At 55.4% G+C, this 13,099-nt stretch overlaps 1 protein-coding gene across 1 annotated transcript in view; it reads right to left on the bottom strand.

Annotated features, from left to right (window-relative positions):
- The window catches only part of AFAP1 (actin filament associated protein 1), a 130,420-nt gene that overhangs the window by 23,099 nt on the left and 94,222 nt on the right, over positions 1–13,099 (bottom strand). Inside the window, exons 9-10 of the mRNA XM_081303130.1 lie at positions 11,542–11,691; positions 4,657–4,868 (exon numbers count right to left, since the gene is read on the bottom strand). Coding sequence (XP_081159256.1) covers positions 4,657–4,868; positions 11,542–11,691 — 362 coding nt within the window. The remainder of the gene's footprint in view (positions 1–4,656; positions 4,869–11,541; positions 11,692–13,099) is intronic.

Below are 13,099 nucleotides of genomic sequence, written 5' to 3'. Positions count from 1 at the left end.
TGGAGGCCAACCTCAGCAACCTAGTGAGGCCTTATCTCAAAATTTAAAAAATAAATAAATAAAAGGAATGTAGTTCAGTGATAGAAAGCCCCTTGGTTCAATTCCCAGTACTGCCCCAAACAAACAAACAAAACCTTATGAGTTAACTGAATGTTAAAGAAAAAATATTTTTTTTATAAATAATGGTAATTATTATTTTTTAGATATTTTTTTAGTTGTCATTGAACACAATATCTTTATTTTATTTATTTATTTATTTAATGTGGTGCTGAGGATCGAATCCAGGGCCTTGCATGTGCTAGGCGAGCGCTCTACCCCTGAGCCACAATCCCAGCCCCTACTATTATTTTATTATTGTTATTATTCGGTACTAGAACTTGAACTCAGGAGCACTTAATCATTGAGGCATATCACTAGCTCTTTTTAGTTTTTATTTTGAGACAAGGTCTCACTATGTTGCTTAGGGCCTTTCTTAGTTTCTGAGGCTGGCCTTGAACTTGTGAACCTCCTGCTTCAGCCTCCCAAGCCTCTGGCATTATAGGCATGAATCACCATGCTTCATTTAAAAAGAAATCTAAAAATTATTTTTTTAAATGAAGACCTATAAATTGAGCTTAAAGAAGCTTGGGTTTTATAATTATATTCCACACCACAAACAAAAACCTCTCTGGAGGAAAAGCCATTAGTAAAGAAGAAGGTGTTTTGGAGATTGATCATGTTGGCTGGTAACTGATGTTTTCCACACAACAAATCATTCCTGACCAGGACCAGAGAGGCCATTAGGAAAAGTGAAGGAACTCCAGCTATGTGCTAGAGACGGTGCTCAGTGCTTGGTGGATGAAGATCAACTGGCTCCAACACTGCGGTTCCTTCTCTTTGTAGGTCTTTAGTCCTTCTCCAAACAAAATCTATATCAAGAAAGCACTGGCGCGGGGTGGGGTGGGGGCTCCGGTGGAGCACTTGCCTGGCATGTGGGAGGTACCAGGTTCGATTCTCATCACCACATATTAATAAATAAAATAAAGGTCCATCAACTAAAAAAAATTTTTCTAAAAAACCAAGAAAGAGCGGGCGCTGGGCTGAGGGGCAGCTGGTGGGAGAGCTCACCTTAGCCTGCCAGCCCTGGCTCCACCACTGGCAACAACGTAGCCTCGGCCACTCTCTAGCTACTCCCTGTATTTCACAGAGGTGCTGCCAAGTCCTTCAACACAATGTCTAGGGCGTGACAGGTACTGTTACACTACGGTTCACTCACCATTTTCTTCATAGTCCATTTTATGAAATTTCCTCATAGTCCTTAAAAAAATAACCCTGTGGTATTGGACTGGAATCGGAGGTACCAGTCATGATCTCACCGGTTAAAATAACAGATCAGACGGACATGTAGGTGCATGGTTCTGGGCATGTGCGTGTAGATGTGTGAGCAGTGCCCGGGTGGCCCCTCCCCACGCAGGGCTCTCGCTGTGACGACGCCAGCGGGGGCATGAGGGGAACGAGGTCTGAACCCATCCGGGCAGAAAATAAGTCAATGTTCCACAGAAACATGTGTGAATGTGCGTCTTTATGATCTGCACATGCACACCAATTTCCTGAGTGTGTCTACTCAAGGGCCCAGAAACAGTAGGGCCCATAGCAGCAAGCCCGCCCCGCCACAGCCCTGGCTTCCTCACACCCCCTCCACTAGGAGGCACTGAGGCCTCTGCAGGGAGGTGCCCACCTGGGCAGGGAAAGCACCACCCCCTGCTGCGACACACAGAAAGTGGCCCAGGATGTCGGGGACCACCGTCTCCATTACAGGGGCACAGCAAAGGACACAGGAGCCAGCATGCAGGGCATCTGACCAAAACTAATCATGATAAAAAAGGACTACCATGGCTAATTAAAGTAACAGTCTGTGGGGCCGGGCATGGCTTAGCAGTAGGGCACCTGCCTACCAGGCTCCAGGCCCTGGCTGGATCCCAGCACCACCCAAGCAAATCAGACAAGTAAACAAGCCAGTGAAGAGCAGTCTATGAATGGCCACCCACACAGCAAGGTAGCTGAGTGAATGAGTAATGAATGAGTTGGAGTAAGGGGAAATCCAGAAGGAACAGTGGAACTGAAAACTCACCATTTAGCAACTGTCGTAATAATGACTGTTTCAGGAAAGTCATTAGCAGATTCTAAGATTAGTGGGTGAAATCCACTAATAACAGCACAGTCACACGCCTCAGAGGACCTTCCCACGTGATAATTAATGAAGACAAAGGAAAATGGCAGTATCTCACGAGAGGGAGCCCTACACGGGTCACATGAACCCAGGTAGCTGAGCCGGTCCGGATGGGACGCACTGTGGGATGTCACCACTTCCAAGGGCTCCTGCCAAGGAGGGCCCCTATTCCTATACAAGGCAGCAGTAGGCATGCCTCACAGGAGGGACCTGCTGTGCCCTGCAAAAGCCCCACCGTGGTGAGAGCAGTCGGGGGCTGGACACCAGCAGCGGGTGCAGGTGGACTTCCTTCTGCCCCTCAAACATCAGAGCTGCTGGGAGAGTCCAACTGAGGTCTAGGAGTCGGACGGGAGGTCTGTGTGCGGCCGGTTCCTGATCTCAGAGTCATTCTGTTGCTCGGGGGCAGATGGCCCTTGGTTTTGGCAAACACACCCTCAAGCACTCACAGATAAAGGGGTGGCTAGGGAGGCTTCCCAAGACCTTATACACGGACAGAAGACTGGGTGCAAGGTACTCGGGCACTCTGTGCTGCTCCTGCAACGCCACGGCAAACCCGGAGTTACCTCAACACAGAAGGCAGTGGCCCTGGAGGAGCGCAGTGCCGCCTTGCAGGCTGGCCTGCAGCTGGTGACTGGCAAAGGCAGGGCCAGCTGCTCCTCCTGGGGTGCTGTGGCGCTTTGTTCCCGTCACTCTAAGGGATACTGCTAAGACTTCCCATTCTTGCCCTCATGCTGGGGACTCAGTCCCTCCTGCTTCTCAAGGACTGAGCTTCCTCCAGAGCCTGCACATCTGGAAGGTGTGCTGCCCGGCTTCTCTCAGGGCCTGCAGAGGGGCTGCTCACCAACCCCGGGGCTCAGCCCCACCCGTCCAGGCCCCCTCCACTGGACACGGAGCCCAGCTTCTCAGTCTGCTCAGGGTCCAGTGCCACCACCCTGGGACTGCTGCCAGAGCTCGGAGGAGACCCACATCCCGACCTGGGAAGATGGCCTCCTGGCCTGTTTTCAGCTTCTCTGGGCCGCCACCACCCGACAGGCTTCAGACCACATTGTGCTTAGGAGGGCACCGACGTTCTACAGACCCCCAGAGAACAGCCCACGCAGGCTCAAGGTCCGAGGAGGAGCGAGGACTGGACCTGCCTCCTGAGGGATAAAGCCTGTCTGCAGGAGTGGCCAGCAGGGGGCGCAGCCAGGCCTCCTGGCCTGTCCTGCCTCAAACTAGGGGCAACTGAACCTGTGGCAAGAAACAAGGATCCATCTGTTTCTGAGCAGTGCCAAAAAAATAAAGCAGTTTCTGTGAAAACAGTCCCTGAAACCAACTCCACCTGAAGTTCAAGATCATGCCGACCGCCTGACGGGGCACCTCACTCCTGGTCCTGGCCCGTATCCCGACTAGCCACTTAGGCTTTGGCACCCCGTTTGGCACCCCCAGCCCCTCTGCAGGCCCGAGGCAGCCTCACTGCTCCTGACCAACAGACACGCTCACCCAGACTCTGGAAATCCTGCACCTCGACAGCCTTGGCACAGGCACACCGCGTGCCCGGGTGGCCCCCTCCCCACGCAGGGCTCTCGCTGTGACGACACCAGCAGGGGAATGAGGGGAACAAGGTCTGAACCAATTGGGGCAGAAAATAAGTCAATGTCACAAAAGGAAAAACAATTTTTTTCAGAAATGAACATTCTGAGGATGTAGGTATTATTTTAATTATGTTTTTCTGCTTTTGGTAAATGGACAAACATCATTTGCTGGTGAGTCAAACAAATAATAAAATGCATACAAAGTCCGTTTATAATTCAAAGGTGTTCTTGGTTCCTGTGTCACTGGCTCATGGCCCTGTCTTCATGGCCACAAGTGGCCCCAAAATGCCTGTTCCGCAAGGAATTTTTAAAGGACAAGTTCAACACTACCATTGCAAAGGCAGCCCACTGTCAGAAGAAAAAGGTTTATTCTGGGGGGTGGGGGTACCGGGTATTGAACTCAGGGGCACTCAACCACCGAGCCACGTCCCCAGCCCTATTTTGTATTTTATTTAGGGACAGGGTCTCACTGAGTTGCTTAGCATCTCGCTGTTGCTGAGACTGGCTTTGAACTCGCAATCGCCTGCCTCAGCCTCCGGAGATGCTGGGATCACAGGCGTGCGCCACCGCGCCCAACAAGAAAAAGGTTTTAAGGGAAATCTTACAAGTTATTCCTGGGCCACTTAGGAGAAAAGCCATCCACTCTGTGGAGCTCTGTGTTTAATTTCTGTGCAAACATATGCAAGGAGTCACGGGGGACAGGCCTGAGCTGCACAACCGGCAGAGCTTGGCTCTGTGCTGCTGCCTTGTCCGGATCGCAGACAGAGCCACCGAGAAGAAGAGGGATCAGAGAAAGAAAGGCAGCCCTGCCAGACGGGAGGACGCTGGGAGGGACAAGGAAGGGAAACCACGGCAAGCCCCAGAACACCATACCTCCAGCACGGCGACCTCCTGTCCATTGCGAAGCAGCCGGAAGGTCAGCGGGTGCTTGGAGTCCAAGCCTGGGATCACCTCACAGCCACGGAGGGGAATGGACGCGACGTGGGTCTTCAGGTCAGTCCTGTCCTTGTGGAGGACAAGCTTGTTGTCCCTCACTCTGCACCAGCGCTCCCGCCAGCGGTTGTTGGAGAGCACGTTCAGGTAGCCTGCAAGAGACGCGGGAGCTCAGCCTCCAGGAAGGAGGACATGCCCCTCACAGGCAGAGCTCTAACGCAAACTGCTCAACAGGAGGAGCTGGTGCACCACACAGCGAGTCCCCCACGAGGATAGCAGAGCCACACCCAGACGTCTCCCGTCCTGGTGCTCAGAACAGGTCCTGGTGCTTGAGGCCTATTTGGGAATCTGGAAGTCATCTGGAGGATGTGACAGTTGCTTAGCCCCTGGGCTTGGGATGGCTGGGAGGAAATGGGGACACAAGCTGCCTTCACGTCACCACAGGGAGGACATGCAAAAGGACACAGCTGCAGGTGCCACAGCAGGGTAGCAGCCGTGGGAAGGCGGGAGGGGGGCAACATGAGGGAACACACAATGGAAACTTGTAACAGGAGGCCTGGAGGTGGGCACTTCCTGACCCTGGACACATTCCAGCAAGTGGTGGAGAACAGAGGGCACGACACTCCCAGCCACAGGCCGTGAGGGACACAGTGCTCCCCACCCTCCTCCAGCTGGCTTGAGATGCACGTGGCTGTGAGGGGCGGGGGCCGGAGCCAGGAGGCGCAGTGCACACGGGAATGCTCCCGCTGCCACCTGCGAGGCAGTAGCCCGTTGTTTAAAAGAGAAACTCCTCAAATACGGGACGTGAACAACCTTCAGTTGTTATAAGCACAAGATGCATTTCTCTAAAAATAACGAAGCCTGAGGAATAGACTCCAGGAGTTGCTGTGACCTCCAGCCCCCCCCCCCAAATGCTGGGAAACTGCTGCCCCTCCTTGAAGACTAGAGAGTTGAGTCAAAGGGCTCATAAGATGCTGACGAACAGCCTGGAAAGAAACAAAACCCGGAGCCTGCTCATGCCGCTCCACCATCACTGCATGCACACTCACGAAGACGCTCACACGTGCTCACGCGCACACGGCCTGGCTCAAAGGTGTTAAGAAAACAACACAAATCCTTTCTAATCGTGGTTTTCAAAATGCCTTTCCAAAGGCTTGGGGGGGGGTGCGTTCTATTTCTGTGCAAGGACATCACTCGTATGGCCGCTGTGAGCCTCCGGAGCTGTGGACGGAAAGGACAGTGCTCATGGCAAGACCTCCTCTCAAGCTGACCGCTGCCTGCGCGTGGGGGTGACAGGCACAGGATGACTGTTCGGAATTAGCCCTGAGCTCTAGGGTGCTGTCACTCTGCAGCCAGAGCTGCTAGAACACACGGGGCCTGTGCTCTGGAGGGACCTGAGGCTGAGACGCATTCAGGGGGACCTGGAGAGACGGGTGACCCCACACCTGCAGGAGGCAAGCAAACACGGCCACGGAGACTCCAGTCTATGTGACAGATACGTCTCAGAGGCCAGTCAGGTGGGGGCCCAGCTGAGATGCAGAAAGTGGCATGGAGCCTGATCAGAGAAACCAGAGGCCACACGTTCATCTGGGGATTTGGCAGTGAACAGGCGGCCCCAGGGCCTGCTCACGGCAAGGACAGGGCTCCTTCTGAAAGCCCACGGCTCCAAAGGGGGGCTCGCGGTGTGGCTCGACACTTTGACGTGGGCAGGGCAGTGGTCACTGAGCCCCTCTACCACTCAGAGAGAGAGGCACGCGCCTCTGGCTATCTTAGTTTTTTTCAAGTTTTTCAAATTCCATTTGTTCTTTTGCGTTACACGTGAGAGTACAGTCTATTTGACACATTTATGCAAAGATGGAATGTGCCTTACTCTTATTAGGATCCCAGTCTTGTGAATGTACACGATGTGGAGATTCACTGACGCGTGTCCATAGGAAAGTTTAGTCAGATTTACTCCACTGTCTTTCCTATTCCCATCCCCCTTCCTCTCTCCACTCTCTTTTGTCTAACCCAATGAACTTCCATCTCCTCCCACTTGGTTGTGGGTTAGCATCTGCATATCAGAGAGACATCTGAACTTTGTTTTGGGATTGACTTATTTCACTTAGCATAACAGTCTCCAGATCTTTGCATTTACCAGCGACTATCATAGTCATTCTTCTTTGTGGCCAAGTAATATTCCATGGGGATATCTACCACATTTTCTTTATCCATTCATCTGTTGAAGGGCACCTAGGTTGGTTCCAGAGCTTAGCTATGGTGAACTGATGTGGTTGTGTCATTGTAGTTTGCTAATTTGAAGTCCTTTGGGTATATGTTGAGGAGTGGAATAATGGAGTCAAATGGTGATTCCATCCCTAGTTTTTTTAAAGGAATTTCCACACAGCTTTCCAGAGTGGTTGGACCAATCTGCAGTCCCACCAGCGATGTGTGAGTGTGCCTTTCCCCACATCCTCACCATGCCTTGGACCTTGTATTCTTGGTAACTGTGGCAATGTTTTCTTCCTACACAGGACCTGGCCCGGCACCTGGTCCTGTGTAGTCCCCACATCTCAGGCACACAGGGAATGCCTGTGTGGGGCCACGTCTACCTGGAGCGAGACTTCCAGGAGCTGCCATATTTTAATACCTTTCTTGGGTTTATTCAGTTTCAAAAAGGGGGGAAAAAAAGAAAAGAAAAAGACCCAGAAAACAGGGAAGCCCCCCCACAAACAGGAAGCCCCACGGAAAAACGTTCATGTTTGGCAGCTACCTCCCAATGCAGCCCAGGGTTCCCCGCTTTCTTAAAAGGGGAGCCCCGAATTCTCATTTTCTGGGTGGGGTCATAGAGAAGAGGCCAGGACTGGAAATGGCAGAAAGCCCATGGAGCGGGTCTGGAACCAGAGCGAGTCTCCCTTCCCCCAGTACCCTTCCCTTCCAACCTAACACCCGGCCTGGCTGACAAAATCAGACCAGGGTGGGAAGGAAAGCGTCTCCAGGAACCCTGAGCTGGAGCAGACGTTCACCACCAGGGGGCACCAAAGTGCAGCCCGGGCCTGGAGGCCAGACCCTGGGTGAGGGCCAGAGGCTGAGACTCCAGGGGACTGCGGACATGGCAAACCTTCCCTAGGAAATTCAGGCTGTTGCTGATGTTTGCTCCACTTACATCACGGTGGTGTGCCGCTGTACCTTAAAAACTTGAATTCCAGTTTAAAGTTTTCAGATTATTTCTCTCCAAATTCCAAAGGAAACTTCTCAGTGCCGTGGCAAGAGTGCCTGAGATTTCATCAGAACTCAAAATCAACTTTCCAGGTATGAAATTAGACAACAACAGAATCCCAAAGCGTGGGCAGAGGCGGCCACACACCCTCCCCCAGCCAGCTGTCCCTCAGCCTGGCGTCTCTGGCCAGGGCCAGGGGCTGTTGGATTTGGAGCTGCAGGAGGCAGGCAGGGCCACCTCTCACAGGTGGCCACATTTCATTGCCACTCTCTTTGGGAAGGGAAGCAGCAGTGCCTGTGCCAGAGGCCGCTGTCTTTTGGTCACATGTGAGGCCTCTGATCCAATGCAGCTGCTTGCTGGGTTGCTGCAAACGCCTGAGCACAATCAGAGACTGCAGACATCTGGCACAGCTCTGCCAACACCAAGGGTCATTTCCCTCCAGCCTTCCCCCCAGCCAGGGCTGAGGAATGGGCATGCAGGCACCCAGCACAGGGCTCTCAGGTGGAGGGGGTTGTGACAAGAAGTGAGAAGTCCCAGCTTTCCTGATCGGCCATCGAACACCATCACTGGAAGTGCCATATAGTCCTTCACTGGCGAGTCCTTCAGGCTCAGCCCAGACTACCCTGTGCTGGCACCCTGGGGAGGTCAGGATGCAGGGTGCCAGCTTGGCCCCTGGTGGTACGCAGGCTCCTGTGGCCTTGTGTGGCTCCATGCTGCATGAGGGTGCTCAGCTCTGTGGGCAGCTGTGGGCACAGCGCTCAAGTCAGATGTGGGCTGCGGCTCTGTGTGGTTTTTCTTTGGCTTTCGTGAAAACCAAGGAATTTATCACGTGGCCCACTTCACAGTCAGGGCAGCTGAGGCTCCGGGCAGGCAGGCTGCTCAGGGAACCCATGCAGCCCGGCACCGTCTCAGCGCTCTCCTCTGCAGGTGCTGGGAGCAGGGTGTGCAGGGGAGAGCAGGGCTGAGTCTCAATTGGGAAGAGCAGAGTCTGGACACAAGGCCGAGGAGGCCCCTGAGGCACCACGCGGGCAGCAAGTGGGCGCTCTGGCGTCCTGGCACAGTAGGATGTGACGGTGTGAGGTCCAACATCTACCTGGGGCCTGGCAGGAAGCAGGGTGGAACCAAAGCTGGGTACGGGAGGGGAGGAGGGGGATGGAGGGGCACTTCTGCTAGAGCTTAATTTATAAGGAGCCAAGAATCCAAGACGCACAGGCACAGGGAAGGCAGAGAACAGAGCTGCCCTGGTTAGGGGCCTGAGCACATCTTGGGTACATTGTCTGCGTGGCCGTGCACAGAGCTGACCAGGCCACTGCTAATCACGTCACTCGTGGGTGTCATGGAAGGACAGAGACATGGGACTGGGGCAGCCACAGGGTGCCACGTGGGGAGGCTCAAGCAGGCTGTGGTCCCCAAGGCCCTTCCTGTGAGCACTGAAGAGCACCAGCCCTGCCTCCAAGAGGCCCTGCAGTGCCTCAGTCCCAGTGACCAGGCTGTGCCCAGAGAGGAGGGGAGGCTGGCTCAGTCTCCCGTGCTGGGGAGCCTTCCCTGCCCTTCTGTCCACTCGGCACCGGCCTCCTGGGAGCAGCACAGCAGCTGAAGAGACTCCGCCCGCTTGGCAGGGCTGGTCCCTGGGCCCAGATCCAGCCACTCTCCTCTGCCTGAAACCCTGCAGCTGTGCCGAAATAACCTGGCGTGGTCACCACCCACCAGAGGAAGCATCTCACAGAGGAGCCACACCGAGCAGGGGGTGGAGTCTGGGGCGTGGGCCATATGCTCCTCCTGCTCAGTGGAGATCAGCTGCACTTCCAAGAAAGGGCCGGCACCGAGGTGTATGCTGCATCTAATTACACAGAGAGGGTCACTCATTAGGAGTCCTATGAGTGGCAAGCTCTTTTGGACAAGAAAGCTGAGGGAAAAGGCAGAGTATGAGGAATCAGCTAAATTAGAGAGCCAGCTCTGCCCTCAATGAGCTGTGTGACTTGCAGCTAGTCACTCAACCTCTCTGAGCTTCAATATTCTCATTTGCATAAGGAGAGTTTGGACTAGAGTCTCTGAGTTGCCTTCAATATTAGTGACTGCTTTTCACAAAAGAATTCCTATTTCCTCCACTGACCTAGAGCAGTTTACACTGCAAACACAATTAACCCCTAACTCCCATCCTGTTGCAAGCAAGGGCTGATGGGAGGGGAAATTCCCCAGTGCTCCAAGAGGACAGCATGGCGTTGCCAGCCTGTGCACCAATCTCCACCCCCGGTGACAGCTCTGCCCCACCTGGCAGATCCAGGCAAGTTCTTTCCTTGTGGATGGAAAGAACGGCAGTGTCCCTCGCCCGGCTTCTGTCTGCAGCAGCCCTGACAAGGACAAGGACTGTACTCCTGGGTACCGTCTCTGCACAGCGTCATCGGTCTCCCCAACCCACCTCACAGGCTGTGGCTCCCACTCCCACGGGACACACGGCGACAGCTCCTGCAACCCTGTGAGGCCTTCCCGGCCGCTGCCCAGAGGGCTGCATTCTGTCCATGAAAAGCTGACACCAGGCAATGCCCCAGAACCCCGGGGGAGCTTGGAGGGGGCTGCCTGGCCCCCACCCACCCACCCTCCTGCTCCTGCCCCCACCGCGGTGCTCCTTCTGCAAAAGACGTGGGAGCTGCTGCACCTTTACCTCCGAGTTCATGGCCCAGCTTGGGCCCTCTGGGCAGGACCCACATGCTGCCCTTTTGCTACCCTCAAAGACCCCCAAGACCTTGGATGTGACATGCTCAAGGAGGGAGACGGGAGAAGGGGGTGGGCAGCAGGAAGTGAAGGGAGGCAGGAAGCTGAGGGCCCAGCAGCAGCAGCTGAGTGGAGGCCCACCACTGGCGATGGTTTACCACAGGCAAAGGGCCCGGTGGATGCAGCTAGTGCTAGAGCCCTACTCCCTACCCAGCAGGCAGCAGGCCCTGGGCACAGCCCAGCACCACAACCAGGAAAGGCAAACACCACCTCTCAGCTGGGAGCTGCTCTCCTAGGAGAGCCAGGCATTCTTCTGGCGGGGCTGCCTACAGTCAGCCCTCGTCTTCCCGGAGGCCTCCACTGGCCCCTGGCTGGCCCAGCCCACATGACGTCCTGGGAGGCCCTGGCTGCCTCTGCCGTGGCCCAGCACTACTGACCACAGCTGGGCGTGGCCAGCTCACTTCTGCAGTTCCCTGTACTGTCCCCTCTCCTGCTCCTCGACGCGAGCCATGGTGGCAGGGCCTTCTGGCCCACTGTTGAACACACAAGCTCAATCCCACCCTGACAGACGCAGCTGTCCAGAGATGGGGCCAGAGGCAAGAGCCAGTCGGGCGGCCAGGGACCTGCGACACTAGGATGAGGTGTGATTCTATACCTTGGCACAAGAGAGCACTGGTCTAACTCCATCGCCACCCTCTCTGCCCTCCCACCTCTGCCCACTGCAGCCCGTGTGTGCTCTAGCCTGAGGCTGCTGGAGGGGGTCGTGGGACAACCTCACAGGCCTGAGAGCTGGGGATCTTACCCTTGAAGGAACCTTAGCAATCATCCCAACCCCCTGCAAAACCTTCCATTAACATAAATAAAACTGCTTCCCGCAACCGAGCTGCCCCAGCTGGGCACTGCCCCAGGCTCACCGCAGGTGGGGACGTCCTCTTCGGCTGACGATGTCTGCTCGTCGGTGGATGGCTTCTTCTTGCCCAAACCAATGATCTTGGTAATTTTTTTCCCAGTGACTTTAGACACGGTTCCCTTGGCTTCCGCTTTGGAACTTTTCTTCCTCTTCACTGTCAACAAAAGCTTGTTTTAACTGAGGATGTTAACTTTAAAAGTAGACATGAAGCCTGAATCACCTCGTGTCTTCTTCCCCCACTTGGGCTCATCAGGCACGCTTAAGTACCTGCTCTGCGTCACCGGGGTCTAGATGCTGTGGCCAAAGCAGGACACAGAGCTGCTCTCCAGAAGCCTGCACCCTAGAGAGGGCTGAGGACACACAGCCACATGTGTGTCCAGCATAAGCAGCACGTCTGCGCACACACAAGTGTCCACATGCACCAAGCAGTGGCAGGAACCCCAGGGCCCACAAGTCCCACAGGGCCCTGTGGGAGAGTGGCTGGTGGTGGACTTCAGGCCGAGTGCTCAGTAACAAGGAAGGAGTCCTGCCAACTTCAGAGGAAAGGGCTGCCCGCAAGAGGAGCAGCTGCTGATGCGGGCTGCGGGCCTGGGGAAGCGGAGCGGAGGGAGCAGGCGAAGCGCGGGTCATAGGGAGCAGAGGGGTCCGGGTCCCCCTGGGCACCTCCTGCCCTCCTGCTCCGTTCTGCCCTGTCCAGACTCTAGACCGCCGCCTGCCTTTCAGCTGGGATGCTCTATTTCTTCGGGTTAATATACAAATTCACAAACATTTTGCATAAAAAGATTTCAAGCTTCTCCTGAAACACAAATACCTGGCAAACCTGGACCCACAGGTGGGAAAGTGTCAGCAGAGCCACACAGACAGGCTCCAGCCAGCTCTGACATGGGCAGCTCTCTCTCCACACTGACCCCCACCACAGAGGGGCAACTGGCCACCGGCTGGTGACCTACCCCTGCTCAGCTCAGTCACCTACACCCCCCCTACCCCCAGGCCTTGTCCATGACCTCTAATAGAACTGCAGGGACGGGGGTCAGGCAGCACTCGGAACAGGCATGTGAGGACCCAGGGCTGAGCAACAGTCCTCGGGAAGGGTGGGCTGGCCCAGTCAGTCTCCTAAGGGCACCATGCACCTGCTAGGGCAAAAGGCCTTCCCTGGAGCCACCCTCAGCACAGCCCGACCCCTGTGCTGCAGGGAGGCCAAGCACCCTACCCTGCCCTCGGTCAGCCTCTGGGCAGCCACCCTTTAGGACCTCAGGAAAGCCGACGGCTCCTGCCTCCCCCGAAAGGAACAAGGACACAGCACCAGGACAAGGCACAGAGGAGCCCTCTAGGAGCCTGTGACGATCCTTGCTGGACACGCCCCAGCTCCTCCACCCACAGAGGCCCTCTTCCATGGGAACAGGCAGTCGTCTGCTGCTCCTCTGCCGCCCGCTGTGAGAGGGTCAGGGCGGGGGGCATCACGCAGGTTCCCACCTCGGGCCTGGCCCTCCCTCGCTCACACCTGCCCTCAGACCCAGTGGGACTGGCAATACTCCTCAGTCCCTCTCCAGGATGGTGACAAG

The sequence above is a fragment of the Spermophilus citellus genome, assembly GCF_964194105.1.
Source record: "Spermophilus citellus genome assembly, chromosome: 8".
In the NCBI taxonomy this organism is placed as follows: domain Eukaryota; kingdom Metazoa; phylum Chordata; class Mammalia; order Rodentia; family Sciuridae; genus Spermophilus; species Spermophilus citellus.
Note: the sequence above shows the minus strand (reverse complement) of the source record. Positions and strands in the feature narration are given on the sequence as shown.